We start from the raw sequence: 26,663 nt of genomic DNA, 5'->3' as shown, positions 1-26,663 counted from the left end.
ATTAATTAATTATATATTTAATTTTTTATTGATTTTATTCTGTCTCATTCATCTGACTCACAATATCCTGATCATATTTTGGTCTATATCTCTTATTATCAATATATTATAATTATAATTGATTCATATATAGTAGGCTCATCTATTGATTGTTTAACTGTTTAGTTTCTACAGGTGACTTTAAGCTGCATATTGATAAATGTGTTATAGGAATATTACCCCACAAAGATCTAGAATATGAGGGAACATGTGGTTTATTATGAACCTGCAGGTACATGTTGTTAGTTCTCTTCTTGTAAGTTCACCTGAACCCTGGTAGAAATAAAATAACGTTTTTAATACATTTTTCTTCAGTGTTGTTGTTTCTAAATAAAAAAAAACGATCCCGATCTGGGCCGTGCTCGTCACCGCTTCCCAAATGACGTAATGTGACGTTCCCTGTGAGAAACCAGGAAGTGGGTCGCTCGCTGTTGTTTGTGTTCGTTGGTCGTCTCTCGTCTCTCTGATTCCGTACAGCTCGTAACACGGGCCGAAATGGCGACGTTTATTTCAGTCCCGTTAAAGAAGTCGTCCGAGGTGGATCTGGTGAAGCCGCTGTCTAAGTTCGTAACGGCGACATACGCGGGGAGCGAGGACCAGGCAGAGTACCTCCGATCCGTGGACGAGTTGAACAAGCTCCGCAAGAACGCGCTTGGGAGGCCGCTGGACAAACACGAGAGCTCGCTGGAGGTCCTGCTCAGGTACACCCCCCTCCCCTCCATTTTACCACACACCTGAACTAGCCCGCGTGGAACTGACACACGGAACAACTGTCACCTGTGGCGGGGGCTAGCCTAGTCATCGCCGCACCCAGCTGTCTTAGCCTATAGTTGCTAGCATGGGAGCTAAAGTTAGTCAAGCTAGCATGCTAGGAAGTATTTGTCCCCAAAGTATCGGCCTCGCGTGTCATTTATACGCGGTTTCCATGACAGGCGACCACTGACGTAGCTTGTTAGCTTGTTTTAACGACCGGTCCGATGCGTTCACGGTTAGAAAAAAGCCAAGCAGGCCGAGCTAGCTAACGTATATAATTCACTGACTCACATGATGAAACTACATGGTTTACGTTCACAGTAGAATTAGCTTCAAATTAACTTTATTGTCTCCGGGCTGAAAGACAAGGCCTTGTGTGTTCTATCCGCCAACCTGCTTGAACATGTGACATCTTAAAAGTGACTAAGATATTCATAAAATAAAACGTCATCCACACAAGCAACAAACAAGACACTCCGTCACTCAAACTCATCACCAACGTCATCGATTATTATCTTTGGAGGGCTGATTGTCAGCTGTCTCATTCTGATTTATTAATTGTAAAGCCGTGACACGAATAGAGGTTTTAGTTTTAAAATAAGTTATGTAAGTTTCTTGTTCTCACACACACACACACACACACACACACACACACACACACACAGTTAAACTGCTCAGCACACTGTCACATTAGCTTGATTAGCTCTGTACCGAGCCCTGTCAGCTCCAGGGTCAGGTGTCACTCAGGGCCAGGCTGTCACTCCACCTAGCGGCAGGGCTGATAAACCAGGTTTTCACATCGGTGTGAAAAATGTCCACACAGGTGTGAGTGTGTGGATCAGAAGAAAGGAGAAGCACGGAAACTCTGCCTGTGGATTGTTTACTAGAATTCACAGTTTGTAAAAATTTACAAAATGAAGGAAATACACACGTGCAAACTTATTAAAAGCGAAAGAGAGTCACGACGCTGAACCTTTTGCATAGAGGCGCTGAAGTAATGAAGGATTTATGTGACTGAACTTCCTCTCTGTCCCGTGCTCCAATGACAGCTCTAGCCTGGTTAACTACTCTCTGACTATTGTATAGCTATGCAGACTCTAAATTGTTTCATTATGACTCAGCTCTAATGGAAAATTCTCGGCTTAGCTAGCCTTATCCACAGATTGTCATTTATTCAACTCAACGTAGTAGCATACCATCCTCCCATCCTCTATATATAGAAGCAGACTTTGCCCTTTCTCACCTCCGTCTTTGTGACTCATGATTTATTCCATGCACAGGGTTTGCACTGATTACGTGAGTGGCCAGATATGCACTCGCAGGATGCCCCTCTTACGTTATTATCCACAGTTAGTCAGTGGTCTTGTATTTGCCAAGATGAGGCTCTTGAAAGATTAAATCAGCCGAAGCCGCTGAGTGTGAAGTACTGACCCGTGGAGAGCAGCCAAAATTGTACGAAGTGGGATTTGGTGTTTCATAAAGATCTTCCCACAGATTATTCTCTTCCTATAACCACCTGACTCACAATTCGCTACCCAACTGTCATTAGCCTACTAATGTATAGACCTTTGAACAGCCTTTATGTGTAAAATGTGGAGCCAGTGGTTCAGTAGCTGACAGGCTTTTGCTTATTAGAGTCAGGGTTGGAAGTTAGCATGTCTGTGCTGAACTGTCTGTCAGCATTGTCGCTGCTTCGCTCTTTGCACATGTCTGTTAGTGATTGTGCCAGGTAGCCAGGGCAACAGGGCCTACCCCTTTGATAGATTCACTAACACAGAGCTATTGTGACACTGTGGCGACCATGTTTTTTTTTTTCTTCGGTTAACTAGAAGGGCACACCTCATCTCAGCTTTCCTTGGTGCACGTGTGTCCTTATATGAATGGGAAACCTAAGCATAACTAACTGTAAATATAGGTTATTCTATTTGTAAATCCATTCTTTGTTTGATATTTGTTTGCATTCCAGTCTTTCTGGAAGCTAGAAAAACCGGATGGATGAGCTAGTTCTCTGGGATTCCCTAACCAGTCCCTCTGAATGTTGTCATTTCTCGTAAAAGACAGTTCACAGGCACGATACTTTAGTGTGCTTGTCTATTCTGTCATTCATGACTCATTGTCAAGTATCTTTGAAATGGCAGAGCATTCTCATTCCACAAAGCTCAGTTGTGTCATAACTTGATTATGATTTACTGTATGGACTCTTTTATGTATTTAAATTCAATTTGAACTATTCAGTAATAATCTAATATATAAATGTTTCTTCCTTTTTATGATAAAAACCTTGACATTAGATCTTTAAGAAACAAATACAACACACTTTAATCCAGTTGTTTCTCTCTCTTTGCAGATATTATGACCAGCTGTGTGCTGTTGAGCCCAAGTTTCCCTTCTCTGAAAACCAGGTAAGAGATTGGTCAGCTCATATGAGTGTGGGTTAGATGAAGTAGCCCAACAGAAGACACTCAACATAAAGCCTCTCTCTGTTTCCGTAGCTCTGCTTGACCTTCACATGGAAGGATGCCTTCGATAAAGGGTCGCTGTTTGGTGGCTCAGTCAAGCTCGGTAGGTGCAGCCTCTTGTCATGTACATTTTTGTTTGTAGAAGAAAATCTAGCTGAGTGCACAGGGCTGTAGTCAGCTCCAGATGGAGGACATGATGATACAAGATGGGCTTTGCCTTCAAGGTCCATTATCTGTAATAATAACTCCTAATCCATCACTGTTTGTGTGTGTCTGTCTCTCACACATTCGATGGGTAGCTAAGCTATCTCACGTTAAATTGTTTTACTTTGCATGCAGAAACAGGCCTGACAGGGGGTTAGGGTTAAAGAAAAACTCGCCTCTGAAGTGTGTGTCTCCGGGTTAGAAACTAACAGGTGGTCAAAGCAAAAAGGAAAGAAGATGTTAGATGTAAAAAATGAGACGGGAAAAACATGTCCTGACTCTTAAGATAGCTCTTTGTTGCAGTCCACACTCTGCACATTTATTCTGTTCACGCTGAATCTTTTGTCCTCTGTGGTGAATTGTGGGAGCTCATGACTGCAGGATTCTTTCCAGTTTACTCTGAGTGAGAAAAATGTAGAATGAAGCAGGAGAAAATGTCGGTTGGAGGAAAAGGCCAATTTCACAAAAACAGCTGTGTTCACCAAAGAGAAAGTGGTTGCTATGTGACAAAAATAACAGAACTATGAAATATTCTTGTCGCTCTATCCTCTTCACTGTCACTTTCTAGCTGTGAAAAGAAGTTTAAGTTACATTTAACTTATTTACCAATGAAAATGTATTATTTATCAAGTTGTCCCTAAAAATTACCACAATATTGTTGTGTTGCAGCTTTGGCCAGTTTGGGCTACGAGAAGACGTGTGTGTTGTTCAACACAGCAGCGTTGGCAAGTCAGATCGCCTCAGAGCAGAACCTGGACAATGACGAGGGGCTGAAGGCTTCAGCCAAATTTTATCAGGTAGGTCTAACAGCAAACAGTGAGACAGTAACGTGTACAGCATGATTTCAATGCCGGGTGGAAATTAGTGTTTAAAATATAAGTGTTAAGCTTGTTTTATCAGATAAATGCCTATTGACTACAGAGATATAAAGACACTGTCACTCCTCTGTTTTTGTTTAAATGTCCACTGGAAACCTTTCAGAAGATGAATGTCTTTTCATTAGAAACCACACTTCCACTATTATTAGGAGTTATATCGACTTATTGTTGTGTGTTTCACAAACATATTACAAACAATCCTGAAGCTCAATTATAATCAATATTGTAACGGCAATTAACTGGCGGTACTTTATTTATTTTTTAGATATGCATCAGAAGGAAAACCATACCTTTAATTCACCTGCTTCTCAGACTTTGAGGCAGGTGAGGTGAAATAAACAAGTTTCACTCTTATGTATGGTTCACAAGTCTAAAGCATCATCATTCATTTCAGTCAGTTGCTTGTAAATATGGGTATTGAACACCATGCGATTTTTGAGCATGAGCAAACAAAAGGCCAGGAAAACGTTCATATACATCTTCAATTTAAGACCAGCAGCCTTTTGTGAAACATGATGCCCCCACACTATCTTTGATCTGTGTGTAAACAGTGCCAGCAAATGGCCCCTGTGAAACCTGAAACTAGCACATAAAGGAAAAAGCTGCTGTTACTGAGACACTGAGTCTGTTGGATCCTGATTACATGAAGTCGTCTTTGCCTGAAGCCAACGGAGCGGAAATGTGATGCATTAAGTAATGATTCGGTAAAACTTAAGTTAGTGATGTGCGGTAAAAACAGTCTGGACTTATATTGAAGTTTAATACAAATTTAGGTAATGTGAATTTCATATTGTTGTTATTAGGGTCTCATCTGTGTTTCTATTTTTATTGAAATCAAAGTTGTTTCATTGGCTTAAAAGTTTCAAGAACAACGTTGCCAAAGCAACAAAATAGAACTGAGTCAAATAACCATTTATCTGTGTCTGTATGAAGCTGGCCAGTGGAGCGTTTGGTCACATTAAGGACACCGTGCTGTCTGCACTGAATAGAGAGCCCACCATGGACATCTCCCCTGAGACTGTGGGCACCCTCAGCCTCATTATGCTGGCCCAGGCCCAGGAGGTCTTCTTCCTCAAAGCTGCTTCAGGTACCAAAGCCAACTGCCCCCCCCCCCCCCCACCCCAAATGTGCAAGCCCACATTTTATTTAGTAACATACAGACACGTAACATTATATTATAGTCCACTGCACAGCCTTTCAATGCCCTCTCATTATGATTTATCTCTTTCTGTCATGCTGATTCTTTGTTTGTTTAAAAAGAGCATCGCACACAGAGGGCCAACACTTAGACTTTTTCCTAAGTAGTTTCATTGTTCTGGGACACTGGTGTCACACATCTACCAGTCTTGCTGATATAATGGAAGCAGAGTATTTGTGTGCACTTTTAATAAATAGCATCTTTAATTACACTCTTGTGATTTTGTTGCCCTGAGAGTACTTTTAGCAAAGGCAGCAGGCAGCTGAACACAGCCTCCGTCCCAGTTCTGTCTCCAGAGTTGCTTATAGGAGGTTTTAAAGTTATATCCCTTTAAAAAAAAAAAATAGACGCATTTTTTTTTGCTGAGTGGCGGTATTTTGTTTTTGAATTAGTTCTTACACTTTTAGTATTGTAAGGGCTATTTAATTAGGAAGACGTATTACCAATGTTAAATGGATGAAATGCACCAGATATCACAGCCACAGACCTCTCTGAAAAACACTTCTGCTGTTATACAATGTCTAATGTGTATGAATTAATGTCAGTGAAACCAAGCTGGTGTTATAAGTATGTTATATGTGAATAAAAAGAATGTAACTTCTTATGTGGTCTGTACTCAAGTGTCTTTTTCAACCAATAGATAGGATGAAAGATGCTCTCGTCGCAAAGCTGGCCAATCAGGCGGCAGATTACTATGGCGATGCCTTCAAGCAGTGCCAGTATAAAGACAACCTTCCCAAGGTATGTGAAAGACACGCATGCAGTGACACACTAACATAAAAACGGCTGTGGTTTAATAACAAACAACATGAAACACATTCGCCATGTGTTCATTGTGATGGAGACGCACACACTTCGGATTCTGTGTTGTGTGTCTGTTTGTGTGTTTTGTGTGAGACTATGGAGGAAAAAAGATTTGCGAGCGGTACTCAGGTTGTGGGACTGTCCACAATGTAATCTCTCTCTGTTCTCATTGATCCATTTCCATCCTGTTTGCATTCTGATTGGCTGGTTACCACTGAACTTCAGTTTGACCTGTTTCTGTTCTGATGCGTTTCTTAACATCTAATCAAGGACACGTGGAGAACCTACTTTCGGTCTTACACTTGTGCACACACACCTACACACACACACACACACACACACACACACACACACACACCAGTGTTAATTTCGTTGACGAAGACTATGACGAAATATATTCGTTAACGACCTTTTTTCCATGATGAAGACGAGACGAAGACGTAACGAAAACGAATCTTTGAAAATAAAAACTATGACGAAATCTATTTTAATTTTCGTTGACGAGACGAGACGAGACGAAAATGTTGGTGGTTGACTAAGTCACAATAATTTTTAAAACATCATCGTATCAGGCCGTCATGAAGTATCAGGAGCGGGCGAGTGTGTGTGTCTGTGTATGTGTGTGTGTGCGCCCCAGATAGCGCTCCGGTCCGTAGCTCCGCCCCCCGCCTCGCGCACTCGCTCAGAGAGACACAGTGAAAGCAGAGCGCGTTCTCGTGGAGCAGCCTCTCAGTGACCGACTGCTTCTTAACTATGGAAACAGTGAAAACCAGAGTTTCTCTGGTCTCAGCTGCTCAGAGATCAGCGCTTCAGCTTCTTCATCAGAGCAGAAGCTGCAGTTGGTTTGTACCGATGTTCAGTTTCTGTGTCCGGCTCCAGTCTGACCTGCTCTCCCTTTTTGTTTTCACATTTAAAATTAAATATATATTTTTAAGCTATTAGGCTGCAGCTATATGTTTTTATAGAAAAGGAGTTTAATGTGGCTATAAAATGTGACTAAAACTAGACTAAAATGGAATTAGTTTTCGTCGACTAAAACTAGACTAAAATGGAATTTGTTTTCGTCGACTAAAACTACACTAAAACTAAGAAGGATTAAAATGACTAAAAGGTGACTAAAACTAATATGCATTTTCGTCAAAAGACTAAGACTAAGACTAAATCAAAAATAGCTGCCAAAATTAACACTGACACACACACACACACACACACACACACACACACACACACACACACACACACACACACACACACACACACACACACACACACACACACACACACACACACACACACACACACACACACACACACACATACACAACCACAACCACAACCTCAGGTTCATGCAACAGGGTTGATATTTTCAGCTTAATGAAATCAAACTATAGTTAAAAGGAGATTATGTTTTTATTGGAGCCGGATGACGCAAAAACTACTGCACCAATTTCCAGGAGATTTTGTGAATGATTGGGGCTTGACCCAAGGAAGAACCTAGTGGATTTTGGAACAGGACCAGATAAACAAGCCGATGCAGGAATTTTTTTATTAAATCGCTTTTTTTTTTAAATATGCTAGTAGTTTCCATGAAGATTTCAGGGCTCCACAAATGGAAGATGTAATAATCATGGACGTGCGCTCAGAAAAAAAAAAAGATCAGGGTCTTAAAAGCAGCATCTGCATTTTCCCTGAATGCCTGAAACCAAGCATACACACAGTGTCGTAGACTCACTCAAACATACACACACTCACACACGGCTCTGGACTTTTGATGAAGGTGTAGCAGCTTCTGCTGAAAGGTTTAACACTCATGGCCTGTTCTGTTTTCTCTCTCGTCTTCCTCTCTTTCTGCATCCCTCGTGGTTTTGGTGGTGTTGGCATTGGTTATGTTTGTGTGGTTGCGTACGTGTGTGCGCATGCTTCTGACTGCTTTTGCATGTTTGTGATTGGCTTTCTTGATGTCATTTGTGGATTGACTTCCCTGGTGTGTGTTTGTCATTTTGTGGTTTGCCTTGCCATTTTTTGTGTGTGTGTGTGTATGTGTTTATATTTGTTTGCGTGCCTGTGTGTTGCTCTGTGGTTGCCTCTCCCTGGTCAGTATTTTTATTTTCAGGAAGTGATCCCGGTGCTGGGGGCCAAGCACTGCATCATGCAGGCCAACGCCGAGCTGTACCAGAGCCTCGTGGCCAAGCAGAAGAAGCATTTTGGAGAGGAGATCGCTCGCCTGCAGGTACGCAGCTTTCACAATTCTCTCTGCAAATAATCTCATTTATCATCATTTGGGTTGACTTCAAATAACAATTTCACCTTGACATTCAACATCTAAATAAAATAATTAACTTGTTAAGCTGCTATTTCTCTCCAGCATGCAAAAGATCTGGTGAAAACCCCTTATGACGAGTACGTGAGCGTTAAGGACCTGACTGACAAGATCAACCGAGCGCTCACCGCTGCCAAAAAAGACAACGATTTTATCTACCACGACCGTATTCCTGACGTCAAGGATCTGGAGCATATCGGCAAGGCAGCATTGGTCAAACCCACTGCCATCACAATGCCACTCAGCCAGAAATTCACAGGTATGATACACAGATACTCAATTTAAAAGCTATATAGGCTAAAGTCTGAGAGTCTGTCCCTCCCACAGAAAACTACTCCCGAGCCTGAAAAGCCTTATTTGCATTCCTGACTTTTTTTATTTCCATAAAGCATCTACGTCACCAAGTAACATGCAAAATACCTGCTTTAATCGATGAGGCAGAACTGACACTTTTGCTACCGTGGCTATAGCAGTGTTTACAGCCAATCAGGAAGCCCCTGGGTAACCATTAAAAATGCTGGGCCTATTTAGAACAGACTGGTCTTCGTGGAGTTGCTGTAATTTTTTTCTGTACATTTTTATGTAATCGCATATAAACCTATACTTGTAGAGTCCAATAATTATAATTTCAGTCACTGCCCAATTTTATTTAAGCACAATTCCATCCAAACCTCACCTAAGGCTCAATGTACAGGGAGCAGCTGATTATAGATGTGATCTGATCTGACCAAAAACTCTGACTTGTTTCTGATATTTGGCTGCGTTTTCCTCCTCAGACTTGTTTGAGAAGATGGTTCCCATGGCGGTGCAGTGTTCCATGAACGTTTACAACCAGAGGAAGGCTGAGACTGTGAACAGACTGGTGGGAACAATGAGGGAGGCGACCAACCTCTGCAACGGGTACGTTTTCCCGTGACTGACACAAAGCAGCGTTACAAGGAAGTTATAAATAACTTACAAACACATTGTGTGCAGCAGGTTTTGCATTACAGGGAAAGAGTGCTGCTACATTTATGTTATTCAAGGTCATACAATTTAAATCTTCTTGATTGTAGTGCTAGAAAAACGATAAAACCCTGAATATACATAGCAACATAAAATGTAAAGGTGTATGCACTCGTTATTGTAAAGATACTACTGTTGTCTGGAGAAAAGGAAGATAAATGCATAAAATGAAATTGTGTTATTAAATTATGGTGAAGGCATTGTGAGGCGATGTCCTATGGCAGCTGTAGGTCAGTGAGTGTGTGTGTGTGTGTTGGTTGGTACAGCGCAGTGCTCCCACCAGGCCATCCATAACATTAGAAAATATAAAATCGTCTTCTGATCATATTGATGTCGGTGGTCAGTATGTCAGGTTGATACACGCATTGAGGGTCGGGTGGGTTGTACAAAAAAAAACCTGACCCAAGCATAACTAATGTGAAGTATGCAAGTGTAATTGTCTTTCAATGAGCATGTCCATGAGTGCTTGTGTCTCCATGCATGGGTCGATTTATTAATAATTCATAACATAATGGTGCATTAAAAGTCAGTACAAGCACTCTGTGGTTTCATTGTAGTACCCTCAATAACAGTCAAGCACTTCATGGAAAATCATGGAGATGCTAATGAGTGCTTAACAATCTTTAGTATTTCATCCAACAAAAAAATTGCTTTAATATCCATTTGAATTAAAATAGTTTCATGGTTTTAGTTTTCCATTTTGATGTTAAGTGTTAATGTGAAATGATGTATAACAAGACAAGACTCAAAGTTAACCGAAACTTTTTTTGAGACCACAATAAATAACAGGTCATGGGAAACTGTCCAACAGGGTGTTGGCGTCCCTGAACCTGCCAGCTGCTCTGGAGGACCTGTCCGGAGACTCTATCCCACAATCCATTGCTGAGAAGGCCAGATCCATCGTGCAGCAGGGAGGACTACAGAGCATCGAGCAGCTCATCAAAGACCTGCCAGAGCTCCTGACTCGCAACAGAGAGATCCTGGACGAGGTTGGTGTTAGAGACAAATAGAAGCACACAGAATTATACACGTCTTCATCTGTTGTCCGTCTCACTCTCCTGCTACTTGTAACCCTAGATCCATTAAAAAGAGTAAAGAAACCACGTTCAGAAGAGCAGCCTCTTAAACAGCTTGTTTGTCACATGGCTTTGCTTTCTTGAAAACACAGCATATGAATCTAATGCTGCTGACTTGGACATCGTCAATGTTGGACTTCCCTACCACCACACATCAGAACACATGAACACTAAAAGCTCATAATCGTTTCTAATGGCGGAAATCCCAGATCAGGATGATCACTGAAATCTAATCCACTGATCTTTGGGCCAAGGACTGTCTGTTCACCAGCTTCAGCCAACACGTTTTTTTAGATAGCTTACTGACAAACAAATAAACAGACGGGAGGGAAAACATAAAGCACAATTTGCTTCCAGGTTTGTTAGCAGAGTTGAAAAGTCCAAACCAAACTGTTCTCAAAACTGAAAATAAACAATTTAAAAGTAGGAGACCACATTTATGATGGCAGAGTGTCAATAATTCATTTTTTATTTTTTTAAAAGGCTAACTTAAGCCATGATTTTTACATTTTGAAAAATATATATATACATTTAATAATTGGTTTTAACTTGTTTACCATTGAAACAATATAACATTTATGTGCTGATATAAGGTTGCAGCTCTGTTTTTCATTGACCTTGTTTGTTTTGTAACTCCGATATGTTCTCTGAGTTAGTAGAAGCAATTTATCTATTAGCTGCACTGTCCTAAAAAAATATGGACCATATTGTTGCCAGAAGAGTAATGATGCACTGAATTCTAAAACAGCGCTCAAAGATTAGTATTTATCTACACAGGACCCATGGCCCAAGCTTTAAAGTAATTAAGGCTCAGTCATCTTATGTGACCCTTGTTATATTTCCTGCACGTGCTCAGTGAGATGTTTTTATTTATTAGTCTCTGAAGATGCTGGACGATGAAGAGACGACAGACAACGAGCTGAGAACAAAGTTCAACCAGCGCTGGAACAGAACCCCCTCTGGAGACCTGTATAAGCCCCTTCGTGCAGGTACAGACACACACACACACACACACACAAACACACACAAATGTTTCTGTGCATTATTGACCATGGTCACTACTAACTCCCCCACCTCTTCCCCAGAGGGCGGTAACTTCCGGAACCTCTTGGACAAGGCTGTACAGGCCGATCAGGTGGTCAAGGACCGCTACAGCGTCCACTGTGACATGATCACCTTGCTGTGTAAACCAGTGGACGAGCTCAACGCTGCCATCCCCTCCGCCAACCCCACCAAAACCCTGCAGGGCAGCGAGGTCTGTCTGAGTTCTATTTTCCTCTTCATATCTTTGCTTGTGCCACTGGTTAAAGTAGCATGTAAACTTCTGCCGACTAAAACCTGAGATAAATACAGAAACCTGCTATATGCAAAAACCCAGTGGACATTGTGTACTTTATGGCTCGCTCCCTCCTCCCCACAGTCGCTCCATTTTTCATTTTGTGTGCTGACTTTGCATTGTTTTTCACTGGGGAACTTAAAGAAACGAAGCAAGCAGAACTGGGAAGGGGTGAGGTAGTGCGTGTCTCAAGCCACAATGCACTCGTGCTACAGTGGGGAAAAAAAGTGTTGAGGTGTAGAGAGCCGACATTATGACAAGGGTGAGAGGTCAGAGTCAATGAAGGACAGTTCACCATGGGGCGGAACATTCAAGCTGTCTCGTCTGTCTCCCGTCCAGGTCGTGAACGTGCTGCGCTCGCTGCTCACCCAGCTGGACAACATGAAGATGGAGCGGGAGACGCTGGAGGGCGAGGTCAAGGCCGTGACCTTTGACATGTCTGCTACCTTCCTGATGGCACTGGCCCAGGACGGGGCGTTCAACGAGGAGCAGCTCTCACTCTCCCAGCTCGACCAGCTGTACGGCACCTACAACCAGAGGGTACAAGCCACCCTCCGCACGCAGGAAGAGCTGCTGGGACAAGTTCAGGTATGTAAACGCACATGTGTTGGTGAAGAGACACTCTTCATGACAAGTTAATACGTCAAAAGTATGTGTTGGTAGTTGACTTTCTTCCGAAATTAAGCCAACAAAAAGGGAAATTCTGTAACGGGATCAATGAAACTTGAGCATAAGGAGTCAGTGGGCAGGTGCAGATGAAGTCCAACGAAGCCCAGTTCACCCTCTGAATCGTGCCCTTGTGTGTGAAGACAAATTATTTGTTTACTGTGCATGAACGTTCTAAGTCTGTGATCTTTCTTCTGCAGACATCCCACCAGGAGTTCAGCAGTCTGAAGCAGTCCAACTCCGAGGCCAACCAGAGGGAGGAGGTCCTGAAGAAGCTGGCGTCAGCCCACGACAGCTACGTCGAGATCAGCAGCAACCTGCGCGAAGGCACCAAGGTACTCGCTCAGCACAACACGCCGGCCCTCACGAGCCTCAGCAGGCTGTACTGCAGTAATGCATGTCTTGCCAGAAACGTTTTTTAATTTAAATATTACTTTTGTATATGTGTGTCAAGGTCTTTTGCAAGCCAGGCGATTTATTTTTGTCCCCCACTTGTTTTCTCTCCTCCTTCAGTTCTACAACGACTTGACAGAAATCCTGCTCAAGTTCCAGAACAAATGCAGCGACATCGTTTTCGCTCGCAAAACGGAGCGGGAGGAACTACTCAAGTACGTACATGTCCATTTTGTTTTTGCTTTTTAACTGCAGCTGAGGCAGGTGATGGCTAACATGCAGGAATATGAAGGAAACAGTTTTTGATGTTTCAATCCTTGTTTCAGGGATCTGCAGGTGAGCATCGCCCGAGAGCCCAGTGCTCCATCCTTCAATGTTCCTGCCTATCAGAGCAACCCGGCTGCTGGCCCGACCCCCGCACCCAGGACCGTATTTGTAAGCAGCACCTCACAACGCCCAGCACTGACCACCACTGAACTTTTATTAAAGTCTGACAGTTTCTTTGTCTTCTTCCCTCAGCAGCCTCAACCAGGCCAGCAGCCCCCAGCGAAGCCCCTGCCCCCAGCCCGGCCTCCCCCTCCCAGCATCACTCCTCAGGCTGCCTCCGCCGCCCCCGTCAACACACCAGCCGCTGGCCTTCCCTCCAACAACCCACCACCTCTGGCCCCATCCTCCACGGCCCAGGGACCACCTTACCCCACTTACCAGGGTTACCCAGGGTGAGTTTTTCACAATGGCATCCTAGTTTCAGTAGATGCATAATCTTTATATTGATCAGTCGGATTGTTTTTTGGCAGCTACTTCGTTTTTCTAGACTGTTGTGTTTGTGACTGCAAAATATAGTTTTCTGGTCTGTGTCAGACTTCTCATACCCAAACCACATCCACGCCACAGAGGTAGTCTCTCTTTCAGGTGTGACCTCTTCGTTTTGACTTGGTACAGTGAGGTTTTTGATTTGGGAATCTGATGAACAATATCTCGGCCCAGGAATTGGTTTAATATATGTTTTGGCCTGAAAATTTCTTTTGGGTGAACGTCAGATTTACTTTCTGTGTTGTGGTGTCCATGCAGGTACTTCCAGGTGCCGGTGGGATACCCCTACGGCTATGGTCAATACAACATGCCCAACATGCCCAACATGCCCAACATGCCCAACATGCCTAACATGCCTAACATGCCCTACATGCAATACCAGGCCCCTCAAGGGCAAGGAGGATACCCTGGAGCCCCCCCTGCTGGACAACCCTACCCTGGCTACCCCCAGCAACCACCACAGCAGCAACAGCCCTACTACCCTCAGCAATAACCCTCCTCTTCATCGCCTCATTCTTCTTCACACACGTTAACACCAAATAAAAACTTCCCCCCAGCAATAACACTTTATCTCCATCTACTCCCTTTGTTTCTCACTTTTAGCAGCTGTGAGTGAACAGTGACTCTAGAGCTGCTTTGCACTTCTTCTGAAACTTTTGATTACCTTGCTCTTCTGAAGGTTTTTTCTTTTCCATCTCTCACGTCCCGTGTTGTCTGGGCTCTGAGAGCACTTTTCCTCGACTATCTCAACTCTCACTGATGCACTAACCCCCTCCTCATGTTGGATGTACTCATATCCTTAGAGTTTTGTTACTTGTTTTAATTTAAACCTAGCCTTGTCTCCATCAATAACCGACTCTTCGTCCGGGCTGGACTGCTGTACAACACTCGTGGGGGCACGTAGGATCCCAGGATGGCTCTCTGTCTCCTGCTTTGAGAGTGTATGTCGGGTGGGTGGATGCCACTCATCCTCACTCCCCCCACCCACTCTGCTTCTGTATCAACTATAATCCTATTTTTGTAATAAATACCGATGCCGAGCTGATGTAAAAAAAACAAAAAAACTCTAAAAAACGAATGGCCTGCAGGTTTTGTAATGCTAATCAGACTGTTGAGCGCTCTGCTCTCTTTCTCTCTCTTTCTCTTCTTCAGCCTCATCCAGGGAACGTGGGTATATATTTTCCGTGTTACAATCAGACTGCATAATTGGGAGAAATGATTCTATTATATAAATATATGTATAAATAAGACTCCGTGTGTGGTTAACTGAGACACTGTGCGCTGCACCCTCATGCTCTTTGTGTTTATTTTTATTCCTTAGCTCTAATGTGATTAAAAACAACTGCGAGTCAGACTTTGTCGGTCTTTGAGACGTGTGTGTGTGTTTTACTGTGGAGCTTTTAGAAGCAGCCAGCAGAGGGCAGTCCTGCAACTCCCAGTTGAACCACAGCCTGAACAGCGCTCACTACTTCTGCTTCACGTGCCATTGTTGCTCTTTTCAGCCAATCGGGGAGCGAGTCGTCCCGTCCGACTAATCGGAGGCTTTTTGACCCCCTGAACATTCGGGGGCAGATCCCATTTAGATGACATGCAAATTCCGTTCCAGTGAGGTCGTGATCTCATCCAATCATATTTCCCCGCAGGCGATTTCTCCACAGACAAATTTCATCCCTAGATATTTATTCAGTGTCAGGAGAAGCTAATGATTTCACATATCTCCTCCCTGTGTGTGTGTGTGTGTGTGTGTGTGTGTGTGTGTGTGTGTGTGTGTGTGTGTGTGTGTGTGTGTGTGTGTGTGTGTGTGTGTGTGTGTGTGTGTGTGTGTGTGTGTGTGTGTGTGTGTGTGTGTGTGTGTGTGTGTGTGTGTGTGTGTGTGTGTGTGTGGCAGGAAGGCAGATGGCAGCGCAGTGTGATGTCTGGAAGGATGCATGGAGATGTTGGCAGAGAGCTGCTGGTCCCCTGCCTGCATCCATCACTCCAGCCCTCTCCATTTTCCTCTCTTCTCTCCGTCTAATCTGTTTTCACGAGTTCCAATCGGCTCGACTCTTTCTTCTAAAAACCCACCATATTCCACTTCATTTTCCCAGAGCGCTCCTTTTTTTGGGGGGGGGGGGGGGGGGCGGTTGCGGTTGCTCTCTTCATCATATTTTTCTTTGTAGCTCAGCTTTTCCCCTCCTGTTTACCACCTGTCTCTGTGTATGCTCATCTGCTCCCTCCTCCATTTCTCCCCTGGCTCGTCTGTTTAGTTATTCTTTTTTTGTTTTGCTTACCAACTCGTCTGTCCTCGCCATCAAAGCTTGCAAATCGCTGGCAGTGAGTGTTTTTCACTGGTCAGTATCTCCTGGTTCATTCATGTAGTGCAGCATCACGTCATTGTGTGTCTGTCTGTATGTGTGTGTACGTGTGTGTGTGTGTGTGTGTATGTGTGTGTTTGAGAGTGAAACTAACAGAAGGATACACACTTTTTAATCAGATCTAACAGCTCACATCCACTGGAGGTGACACAACACATACACACAACGCCGTATATCTATCTATACAGCATGCCGCTGCTGCCAAAGCCAATTGTAGTTCTGGATGTGTTTATCAAAGGTGTCTTTGTGTCTCAGCCGCTTAATTTCAACAAGACATTCTCCACTGGAGGAGTGTCATATTTTAATTGGTCTGAAACCGAATAAAGGCAGCGAGCAGCGCGCTGCGGTGACAGGTATTAATTACCTTCTGCCTAATGGCTCCCAAACTCCGCACTCAGCCATATTGGTGTTCACACTGTTCGAACTCCTCCACTCGCCTCCCTCGTCGCTCCGCTCTCCTCCTCACCATGTGTTTGTCCGCATTGGAGCCGAATCCAGGGTTTTTCTTTGGCCGCGATTCTGGATAAATATAGAGGAACATAGTGTTTTCTAATATATTTCTAATCCCTGCTGCCTGTTCTCTAATTTGACGGGGGCTGGCTTGAAAGACTGAGAAGTGGTTCAACTAAAAACAGGTTTCGCGATTGAGAAGTGTTAAAAATAGTTAAATAGGGACTCTGAATTTTAGGCCCTAGGTCTTATACCAGGTGTGTCTTCATTATGTTTGTTAGTTGATTGCTACTTCCACCTTGCTTTAGAAATGTTTCTATGATCTTTTGGCAAATGCATAGTTTATATTGCTATAACCAATCTGTAATAAAACTATAAGACTGACGTGGTAACTGATAAACACACAGGTAAAAAAAAAAGTCTCTGTAGAATATGAAACAACGTTGAGTTTCAAGGGTTATTCTCTACTAGGCTACTTAACCGTATGTTCAGGTTAAGGAATTGAGGAGGCTAATTCTGCATCTCTGGTCCTCCTTCATATCTGTGGTACTTCACAAAGGTACTTAGGTACTTGAAGAAACCTGTAGAAACCCTCTAAAATTAAAGATAAATGGTTGAAATGGCAAAATAAAATCAAAAAGTAATCGGTTCAAATTGCTTTTTGAAAGCCAATAATAAACAATTGGAATAGTTGTCTGAAAATGAATGAATTGCTATGGTACTTATTTAAAATATAAATGGTTGTCATTAGCTAAAAGTAATGGTTGTAACAGTTGAACTCGAATATCACTGAGTGAAGCACAACTGTCCCCTTATGAAACCACATTTAAATGCAATAGATTTATTTGATAATAGATTTTTATTTGGATCTGCACCTATTTGTGCACACTCATAAATAGCAATCCACTAAACATGTCTGATTATTTCATAATATCTATGAATTATTCTGAGAAATCGATGAAATCGTGAAAAATGCCCCGTTTCACAATGTTCCGAAAAGAGGAAATAAAATCCTTGGAACTGCCCCAAAATGTAATGGGTTCTTTCTTAAATTATACCTCATGTTTTCCCCAAATTTTGATGTGATCCATCCAGTTGGTTTGTTTGTTGGATAATCGGTTATAATTATGTTAAAGTAAAGGACAAATGGGTGAAACAGCTTCAAGTCCCACCTCTTTTTATTACTGCCCCGGAAATGCTTATTTTTGCTTAAAATGACGTATTCAAAAGGTTTGTAATTAAACCATAGCCAACCAATTTTCCATAGCCTTAATAGCCTAAATACATTTTAAGCTCCCGTGAATATTCTAATATGGCCCCGCCCCTGCTTCCCGGCTCCCCTCCCTTTCAGCGCCACCTGCAGTTGAGGAGCCTTTTCCCGTAACTGAGCCCCTCCCACAATTTGACAGGGGTATCTCCTTAGGGTTGTGACATCACAAACTCTGGCTGTTGAATCCGTTTTGGGGGTTTTCGGGTGTGTTAAAGTGGAAAAACCCAGCCAGGGTGTTGGCAGCTTATTTCACTCACGCTCATTTCAAAGGAGACACGTTGACATGTTTAAAACATTTCCCCTTTTCACCTCAGAGGGACTTTAAGTGCTGAATGAATACTTGAAATATGTTGTTAGAAGCAATTGGTTAATGCTCAGTTAGCCGACGTAAAAGTAACTTCCAGTTACAGTAGTTGGATCAAAGTAAAAAAGGATTTGATTAAAGGGTTGAATTAGACTTAAAGAAAAGTAATGGATGGATATGCATTTACAATAGTCTGCTTCAATTATCCAGTTTAACATCTCCTGAAATAAAATGAGGATCATGACGAGTGGTGTGGAGGAGGGGGGGGGCTGTGAAGCCTCGTCAGGCAGGTACATCACTTCCGTGAAGTGTGGTGTGAAGCTGAGATGCGAGAAGCTTTAAAAGGTAAAAATAACGCAGTGCTGAATTCAGGGTGTTAATTTGATCAGTCTCTCAGTTTACAAGTTGCCAGTATCAGTGCATGTGCGTTGGCTGATGATGTTGCCTCAGCGCCGCAGCTCTGTGGTCCTGGTGTTTTCTTTTCTTTTTTCTTTTTTCTTTTTTCCATAGAAGCAAGATGCCTGAAATAGCTCTGATTGACAGGTATAGAGACACAGTTACTATAACAACTACCTCCTGGCTCTCATGAGCACTTCTCTCTCTCCCTCCCTCTCTCCCTCTCTCCCTCTCTCCCTCTTCCTCTCTGCCTCCCCTCACCTCTTCTCTTTCATTTTCTTTTTTACCAGTGCTCCTTTTTACCCCTGTCTCCCTCTCACCCCCTCACAATGTGCATGTGTGGGTGTAGAGGGAAGAGATTATGAAAAAGAACTCGACTGCAATATTCCTTCACGCCGAGATGTTTGTGTTGCAGGATAGAGAGGCCTGGCACCAGCTATTGGATCTAACCCGAGTGGGTGTGGGTAGGCGAGAGTGGGAAGATGAAACATGCTTATACAACATGGGCAAATAAGCCTTTTATATTCGTTTCGTGTTTCCTATTCGGTGTCTGTTCCTCTGTCAGGTTGTGCTGCTCCACTTGTGTAATCAAGGCAGTCCAATGTGCAGCATTCCTGCCTGTGTGTGTGTGTGTGTGTGTGTGCATGTGTGTTTGTGTGTGAGGGGGGGTGTTTTTGCATGCATGCACGCCCTCGTGTCAGAAAAGCAGCACAGTGAGGCCACCCGATATGATGGGTGAATTTCAAGCACGATAGAATCTGGGGGGACTGACACCAGAGAGCACAGAGCGAGAGTGTTTGTGTGTGTGTGTGTCGGTGTGTCGGTGTGAGTGTGTGTGTGTGTGTGTGTGTGTCGGTGTGTGCACTGCTGGGAAGAAGACGGACGTCATTGCTGCCACCTGCTACAGCAGGACACAGGCCAAACGCATACACACACTTGCATATGCAGACAGCCAAGCGGAGGTCAAAGCAATCTCTTAACATAGCATTAATGATATGATTTACTTAACCTTCTTACGCTGAAGCCATCCTGGACCCTCCACTTCCTCCTGTCAGTGCCCCCCCCCCCCCCCCCCCAACCCTCTCCCTCTCCTCCCCCCCTGTCCCTGCCTCTCTTTTCATCTCTCCGTCTGTGAGTCATCACACAGGGTGAGAGGTCTGAGGAAAACAAGCTGCCAGAGTTGGACATAACATAACAATGCAGCACCTGTCAGTGTGTGTATATGTGTGTGTGTATGTGTGTGTGTGTGTGTGTATACCTGTGTGAGTACATGTGCATGCAGCTGTCTTGGTGTCTTGTCATCAGACGAATGCAGGGAACATATCCAAGTCTTACAGTAAATACAAAGGCACGCAGGTCGTGTGTGTGTGTGTGTGTGTGTGTGCGTGTGTGTGTGTGTTGCTTTCTCTAGAAGTTCCTCTGCCGCTTTATTGATTGCTTGTCCCGCTTTGTGGCAGGAAATGAGATGGTGGGTCTCGACACCTGTGTGACCCCAGCCACAGAGATCCTCTAATGATCTGAACTCGGCTGCCTGGGTCTCGTGCTGCATCCGGTTCCTCCGGGTTCCTCACTCGTCTCCGACCTGATCAATAGCGCACCCATCAGCCTCTCAGAAGACAGGTACTCCTAGCTACCTGTGTGTGTGTGTGTGTGTGTGTGTTTGTGTGTCAGATCAAATAACAAGAGCACCTGTAGTGGTCTTCACTCCCTACTTCTTGTTGCAGAAGTTCATAATTTAAAAAACACTGAGCTGTGCATCAGGCTGCATGTATAAGTGCTTTAATATTGATCCTCGTGATGCTCTTCATTGACGAGTGGAACTCTGATCTGTGCTTTTGATGTAAACTGGTTCTGATCACTTCAGCCTGGTTGGTGATTTCAAGGCATTTCTGCGCCGTTCACACAGCAAAGGGTGATAATTCAGAATTAATTAGGCTACAATGCGCGAGGGGGGAAAGGCACAGCCCATAATAAGACATATAAAACAGGATGGGATCTGGTATCCAAGTGCAGGGTATCCATAGAGACCGTTGCTATGGCGGAGAGAAATCTCACCTCATTAGGAACAAATATAAATAGCCCTGCGACTCAGCTTATGGTCATGATGCCCATGGCTGACGAACAGCCTCAGGGGCTTCCAGGTCAGTCACACAGGATGAGAGCCGGGATGTGGAGGAGAGGGAGTGATAAGTGAATAAAATGATTAAAGCAATTAGAAGGGAAGGAAGGAGGGGAAAAAATAAGGTTCAGATGGAGGGAGGGAGAAGATCGAGGATGGGAGAAAGAGGGGAGGAGGAGGAGGAGGAGGAGGAGGATGTATGGGGACAGAAAGACGACGGGTGAAGGGAAAAATGGAACCAGAAAGAAAGTTTGTCACCTCCGTCGAAAGAAAATTTCTCAAGTGTCAACTGGTTTGTTTTTTATACTCTGAGCTGAAAGTGTACAAGGAGACCTCAATTTTTCTGTGATAAACGGTGAATTTGAGGGAGTGAAGCTGGATCTCTGTGTGCGTGCAGTGGGATTCACAGTGCGGCAGCGTCACATGAGCAAAGACACAATCCCCAAAAACAGGTGAGAGAGAAAGCTTGACTAAAATAGCAATAATGAGATGGTAAGAACCACTTGTGAATATATATATATATATTTTTCTTCATCATCATCTCCAAGATCTGACTTTTTGCAGCGCCGGCATTCTCCTAGTGATGTACGTAACAGGCGAGGAGAGGAGAGGGGAGGAAATGAGGAGTTGTGGGAGGAAAGATGGAGGGAGGTGAGGGCTGCTGAGAGAGACGTAAAAAAGAGAGAGAGAGGTTGACAACCTGGTGGAGAAGAGACGGATGGGAGGAAAAGAGAAAACTGGAGACATCCACCACTGATTGCATCAACAGGTCTGAGCCCCTCCAGTTATGCTGCAGTGCACCACAGTATTACTACACTATTGACTCATCCCATTGTTGACCATCCGAAGGTCCTGGACTCTTATCCTCCTTACTTCCTCTTTGTCTCTAATCAGTGTGTGTGTGTGTGGGTGTGTGGGGGTGTGTTTAGTCATCATTTCTCAGTGACATAAGACCAAAGAGGCTGTGTGCACTGTACTGTACTGTACATTGTGTCTTGTTTAAACTTACAGACCTATTTTATTCCTCTTTTTTTTATTCTGGCTCCTTTTCCCTGACACTGTATCAGACACCTGGACTCAGGGGCAAATCCAGGGGTGGAGCCAGGGGGGAACTGGCTCCAGCTGAAATCTGACTGAAGAGCTCCTGTGCTGCCAGCAGACTTTTAAAAAGTCACATACTAACAATATTAACAATAAGTATCCCCCCACCAAAAAAAGCCATTTGATGTACACAATGTGCTGTAAAGAACAATATTCTAACTATGTTCAATGATATGTGGCTTAGCTCAAAGCTATAGCGCTATAGGAAAACAGTAAACTAGGAATAACTTCAATGTGAATTTTTTACCTCAATGGTTCTGCGCTGTTTTCCTGTCAAGCATGAAATAATACCAAATTACTGACACTGTTGCTCACTCTTGCTAAAGCTATACTACCAAAAAACACTTCTTCCCTGCTGACGAAGAAGGGATTTCTGGGAAAAGACAATTTTCCCTTGATGCAAGGCATCAACAATCTGCCTCCATCTGAGCCTGTCCTGGGCTACGTGTCAGATCTCCTTGTGATGTCCAAATTCTTTGCTTTGCGGTTCTGGTTCCATTCTGAGAACATTCCTGAGCCCTTTTTTCTGCCAACTTCTGATCTCTAGCTCCACACTCTTCGTCTTCTCGTACAGATCTTCATTTGAGATCTTTTTTTAGGCGAGGATGTGGCTTACTTTCCTGAGGCATGGGTGCAACAAATTTAAAGACGTGGTTTTGTATTGTTACATTGATTCGCTTACTCTCCGATGCCAGACCCGGCATTTCCAGCTTCATCAGAGGCATTTCTGATGCTGGTGGTAGTATCAGAACATCAGTACTTATTGCATTATGAAAGCCTCGTCTCCTCTTTCCTACTTAGCTGTAGTGAAATGCAGCCTCTTACATGTGAGACTATATTGTATCTCATAGGGAAAGTCAGGCACACATCCATTTGCATCGTGGATGCCCTCACATTAGTGGCTGCTGCGTAGCCTTTGTAGATTTTCGGGCAAACTGATGGGTCAATTAAGGCAGGAAAAAGCAGGCTCCCTCCTCTCCATGCAAATAAACCTTAAAAGCTTGTTGCAGCGTTCTGGTCTTCAAAGCTAAATAGTGTTTCTCTCCCTTTGTTGTGAACAGTGTGTTTTCAACCCTGGAACAAAGGTGTCTGCGGCGGCTGGATGAAAACTGCGACAACTGATGAAGATGGTATGGAGTTCAGACGTACATCTGTGTAGGCTGCCTAATTGAGGAGATTGTTTGATTCCTCTCCCACTGTGTTTCTCTCCCTCTGAAGACCTGTCAAACTCCACAATCAGCGAAAACAACGTGCATAGGCGGGTTTGAGGAGGAGCTGGGGGGGGGGGGGGGGGGGGGGGGAGGGAGAGTGAAGATGGAAAGACGGCATTTAGGAAGAAAAGGAGGGAGTTTACGCCCACCGACTGAAGAGATGAGAAGACAGGCAGAGGAGGGGAGAACGTGTGGAGGAAGCAGGGAGTTGGTTCCAGAGCTCGTCAGCCTGTCAAGCATCCGTTATAGACCACAAACCCACACAGCCATTGCACTGCTGAGGTCTCTCACTTGACAGGTGCACCTTCTGCACCTTCACACACGACTCTTACACTCTATAGACGTGTGTAGATGGCCACGTTTACGCACATCCAGTGTGAGCCTTGTCCGCAGAGCACAAGCCCGACTCGGATGCTTGGCCCCCGTGCAGCGGAATGCGATCCACTGTGCGTCACTGTGATTGATCAGAAAATAAAAGCAGTCAGGTGGATTCCTCTTGACTGAGGCTTCCTTCACCCCTACTCCCGAGCCACTCACTGTTTTAGCTCGGCACTGGCACAATGCGAGTGCGCGCGCTCAGCCCAACCCACGTTTGCACCCATATTACTCCTCTCTGTGCTCATACTTTTGTAATTCTGACTGCTGACGCACTGCATCTGAATTCATCATCCACTTTCCCTGGGGAGTTACATCAGGGATTCGTGCACTTTTTGTTTTTCAGTGTTTTTTTTTCGTACCTCAAGTAACCGCACACGTACAGTGGCAAGAAAATATACGTGACACCTTTGGAATTACATGTTTTTCTGCATTAATTGTTCATAAACTGGGATCAGATTTTCATATCAGTCACAGGCTATAAAACTCACAAACCATTATAATCTTGTTTGACTTGAACACATCCATTAATGTAAAGGGTGCATCAGAGAGTGCATGCCTACAAAGCTAAAGAAAGTGAAAAAAAGATTCCTATACATACAAATGAACGGGTTCTTCCTATTCGTAGCAGTTTTTGTGTAATCCTACTTACAAACAAACAAATGCTGACAAAAGCAACCTCGGTTGTACGTACTAAGTGAACCTAGTGACCCTAGGTGAAACCTCTTTTAGCAGCAACAACCATTAGCTGTAGATTAGACCCTGCAGCATACGGTCCACAGAGCTGCTTCAGCTTTGACTGAATCTTGATAACAAACAAATGCAGATGAAAACAGAACCTCCTTATTAGGGTTTATTACAGAATAGCGGACTAGCCTTTGAATATCCCTTATACGTTTCAAGGTTTTCTGCACAATTTAAGGTACCAACTACTAGCAGATGTGAGCAGGTGTTAGCAGCCACCAGCAGATGTTGGAGATATAACATCAGTTGTGCAGCTTGACGTCATCAAGTGTTTTTGCCTCCTAATCAACGGTATAAGGAGACGGAGACTCATATGGTTTATGAGGACAGTTTGCCGGGTTTGGTTTAGGAAGCCAGGTTCAGAGATGCTGGTAGTTTGTTACCAAACATGATGCGGACCATTATTCTTACACCGAGCCAGAGTTCATGAGAAAACAGAATCATAAAAATTATGTATTCTTAATTAGGATTAATGTGGCATGAAAGAGGGACGGTGCCGCAGCATCTCACCGAGGTTAAGAAGCAAGGGAGGAGGTCTATTTGTCTGTTTCTTGTCTGTGGCTGTCTAGTCACCCAGCCGCATGCTCCATCATAGTTTAAATATTCATAGTCCGCCCGCTGAATATTCATGAAGCCAACATTAATATTTATGAGCTTCACTTGTTGAGGTGTCACTCGATCTCTTGTACACACATGCACACAAAGACATTTACACACACTGAGGATCAGAAGAGAAAGCCATGTCTACTGATTCATAAGTGACGGTGTAAGTTAGTGTGGAGCTGTGGTGCAGCGGTGAATAAAAAACATGGCCTCCTCTTTGTGTTCATCGAACATATAAAACTATGGTTGGGTAGTAAAAAGAATATTGAGAGACATTTGGGGAGTTTAACATTTTACCCATCTCTGTTAGACGAGAACAATGATGCCACTCTCATGTTCATTCACCTGCTATATAGTTCATTGGTGGTACACAACCTTTCAAGATACATTGTGGGAAATAAAGAGTGCACTATATAGGGTCTTAAAAAGCTTTGCTAAACATTCGGACAAACAGTACAAAATGGCGTTACCCACTTTATAGCGATAGGTGAGTAATTTCGGACACAGCCTCTGAATCCTAATGCGCAAGGCGGGGTCGAGAGAAGGAGAGAACTGCAGCTAATGCAGCTTCCTATTCAACACAGACACATGATAGCAACACTAAGCTTACCATTATGTTATGCTATATTATTATTATTTTCCTGTTGTGTTGTGTACATCATGATAATAAAAAGTGTTGTTTGGGTGAATGGGCCGATCTTTGAGAAGCATGGTGGAGCAACGTGACACTCGTTTCCAAGGGTAAGGCTGTAGATTAACTTTGCTTGACTTTATATGTCTCTGTCGCAGAAGAGAGAGTGAGTTTACCCTCCACGGCCTCCCCGAGACAGGGGCCGCTCGAATGCCACTTCCAGTAAGATCTTTAAACACACGTCCCTGCGCCGACAGCGAGGCCCTGGAACTGATGTAACACTATGACACACGAATACACACAGACGGTCAGCTGTGCACTTTCTAATGAGGCGTGTTCATGTAACGTGCCACAACAGTGGAGGTATTTCTGTGCGCGTGTAACGGGAAACGAGCGCCACTGAGTCTCTGTGTTCGGCGTCCAACATGCCAACCATTCTGCCAGTGTGTGTGTGTGTGTGTGTGTGTGTGTGTGTGTCTGTGGTTATCTGCATGTCTCTGTGTATGTCTGGGTCTGTCAGTGCAAACTTTATATTATCTTCACACCTATGGACAAAAAAACATCACAAATTTCACTTTAACTGTCAAAATGATGTCTGCCAGGTTTTGGATGACGCACATCCTGAAGCTTGTGCTCAGTCATTTCTGTAGCTTGTGGTCGAGACAGTGGGTCTGTGACATTTTCCCCATGCAGTGTGTATACGTTTGTTTTTACCTTTGTTATACCTCCACAGAGCATTGTCACAGAGACCAAAGTTTTAATGTGTCAAGTTTCTTTAAACTGCCAAAACTCCCTGGAGTGACCACACTTATTGTGAGATTTATTAAGATGCAGTACAAGTGCAGTGGCTGAAGTGAAAGTGACAGTCAGTGTTGTTGAATGAAGAACAACAAATAACTTAAAATTCAAATCTGAATACAGCTCTCGACCCCCTGGATTAATGTTTAATGCCTGGAGGTAACAGATGAGAGGCTGCCACATCTTATCAACCCCAGAGTCTGTCACTTACAAGAGACTTCTGCTTTCAGGGGGTGCTCTGTTGATTCATTCATTGAGACATAATCAGACTTCTCTCCGTGCAGTGCATGAGAAATACTCACAGTAATGATGAAGCAATCAGAGAACTTGATGTTTTGTCATTTACAGTGTTGAAAACAGCCC

The 26,663-nt window shown here is 43.7% G+C and overlaps 1 protein-coding gene and 1 long non-coding RNA gene across 4 annotated transcripts; both read left to right on the top strand.

The window, feature by feature from the left end:
* Window positions 1-433: 433 nt before the first annotated feature.
* On the top strand, window positions 434-15,309 carry pdcd6ip (programmed cell death 6 interacting protein). Of its 3 annotated transcripts, none has more exons than XM_053446889.1 (18): window positions 434-740; window positions 3,140-3,194; window positions 3,285-3,354; window positions 4,125-4,252; window positions 5,267-5,420; window positions 6,172-6,272; window positions 8,449-8,565; window positions 8,701-8,914; window positions 9,432-9,555; window positions 10,472-10,649; window positions 11,614-11,725; window positions 11,822-11,991; window positions 12,412-12,660; window positions 12,939-13,073; window positions 13,252-13,346; window positions 13,458-13,566; window positions 13,651-13,850; window positions 14,203-15,309. In XM_053446889.1, the coding sequence occupies exons 1-18, from the start codon at window positions 535-537 to the stop codon at window positions 14,435-14,437; spliced, it is 2,652 nt and encodes an 883-aa protein (XP_053302864.1). In that variant the 5' UTR covers window positions 434-534; the 3' UTR covers window positions 14,438-15,309. The 3 variants fall into 3 exon arrangements, with proteins under 3 accessions (XP_053302864.1, XP_053302863.1, XP_053302862.1); XM_053446888.1 differs by having other exon boundaries at window positions 8,434-8,565; window positions 13,654-13,850; XM_053446887.1 differs by having other exon boundaries at window positions 8,434-8,565.
* A 4,694-nt stretch (window positions 15,310-20,003) lies between these two features.
* On the top strand, window positions 20,004-23,222 carry LOC128461654 (uncharacterized). Its single transcript, XR_008342283.1, has 3 exons — window positions 20,004-20,338; window positions 23,000-23,068; window positions 23,157-23,222. It is a non-coding gene; the product is annotated as an uncharacterized LOC128461654 (long non-coding RNA).
* The last annotated feature ends 3,441 nt before the right edge of the window (window positions 23,223-26,663 follow it).

The sequence above is a fragment of the Pleuronectes platessa genome, chromosome 18 (genome assembly GCF_947347685.1).
Source record: "Pleuronectes platessa chromosome 18, fPlePla1.1, whole genome shotgun sequence".
NCBI classification, from domain to species: domain Eukaryota; kingdom Metazoa; phylum Chordata; class Actinopteri; order Pleuronectiformes; family Pleuronectidae; genus Pleuronectes; species Pleuronectes platessa.
Note: the sequence above shows the minus strand (reverse complement) of the source record. Positions and strands in the feature narration are given on the sequence as shown.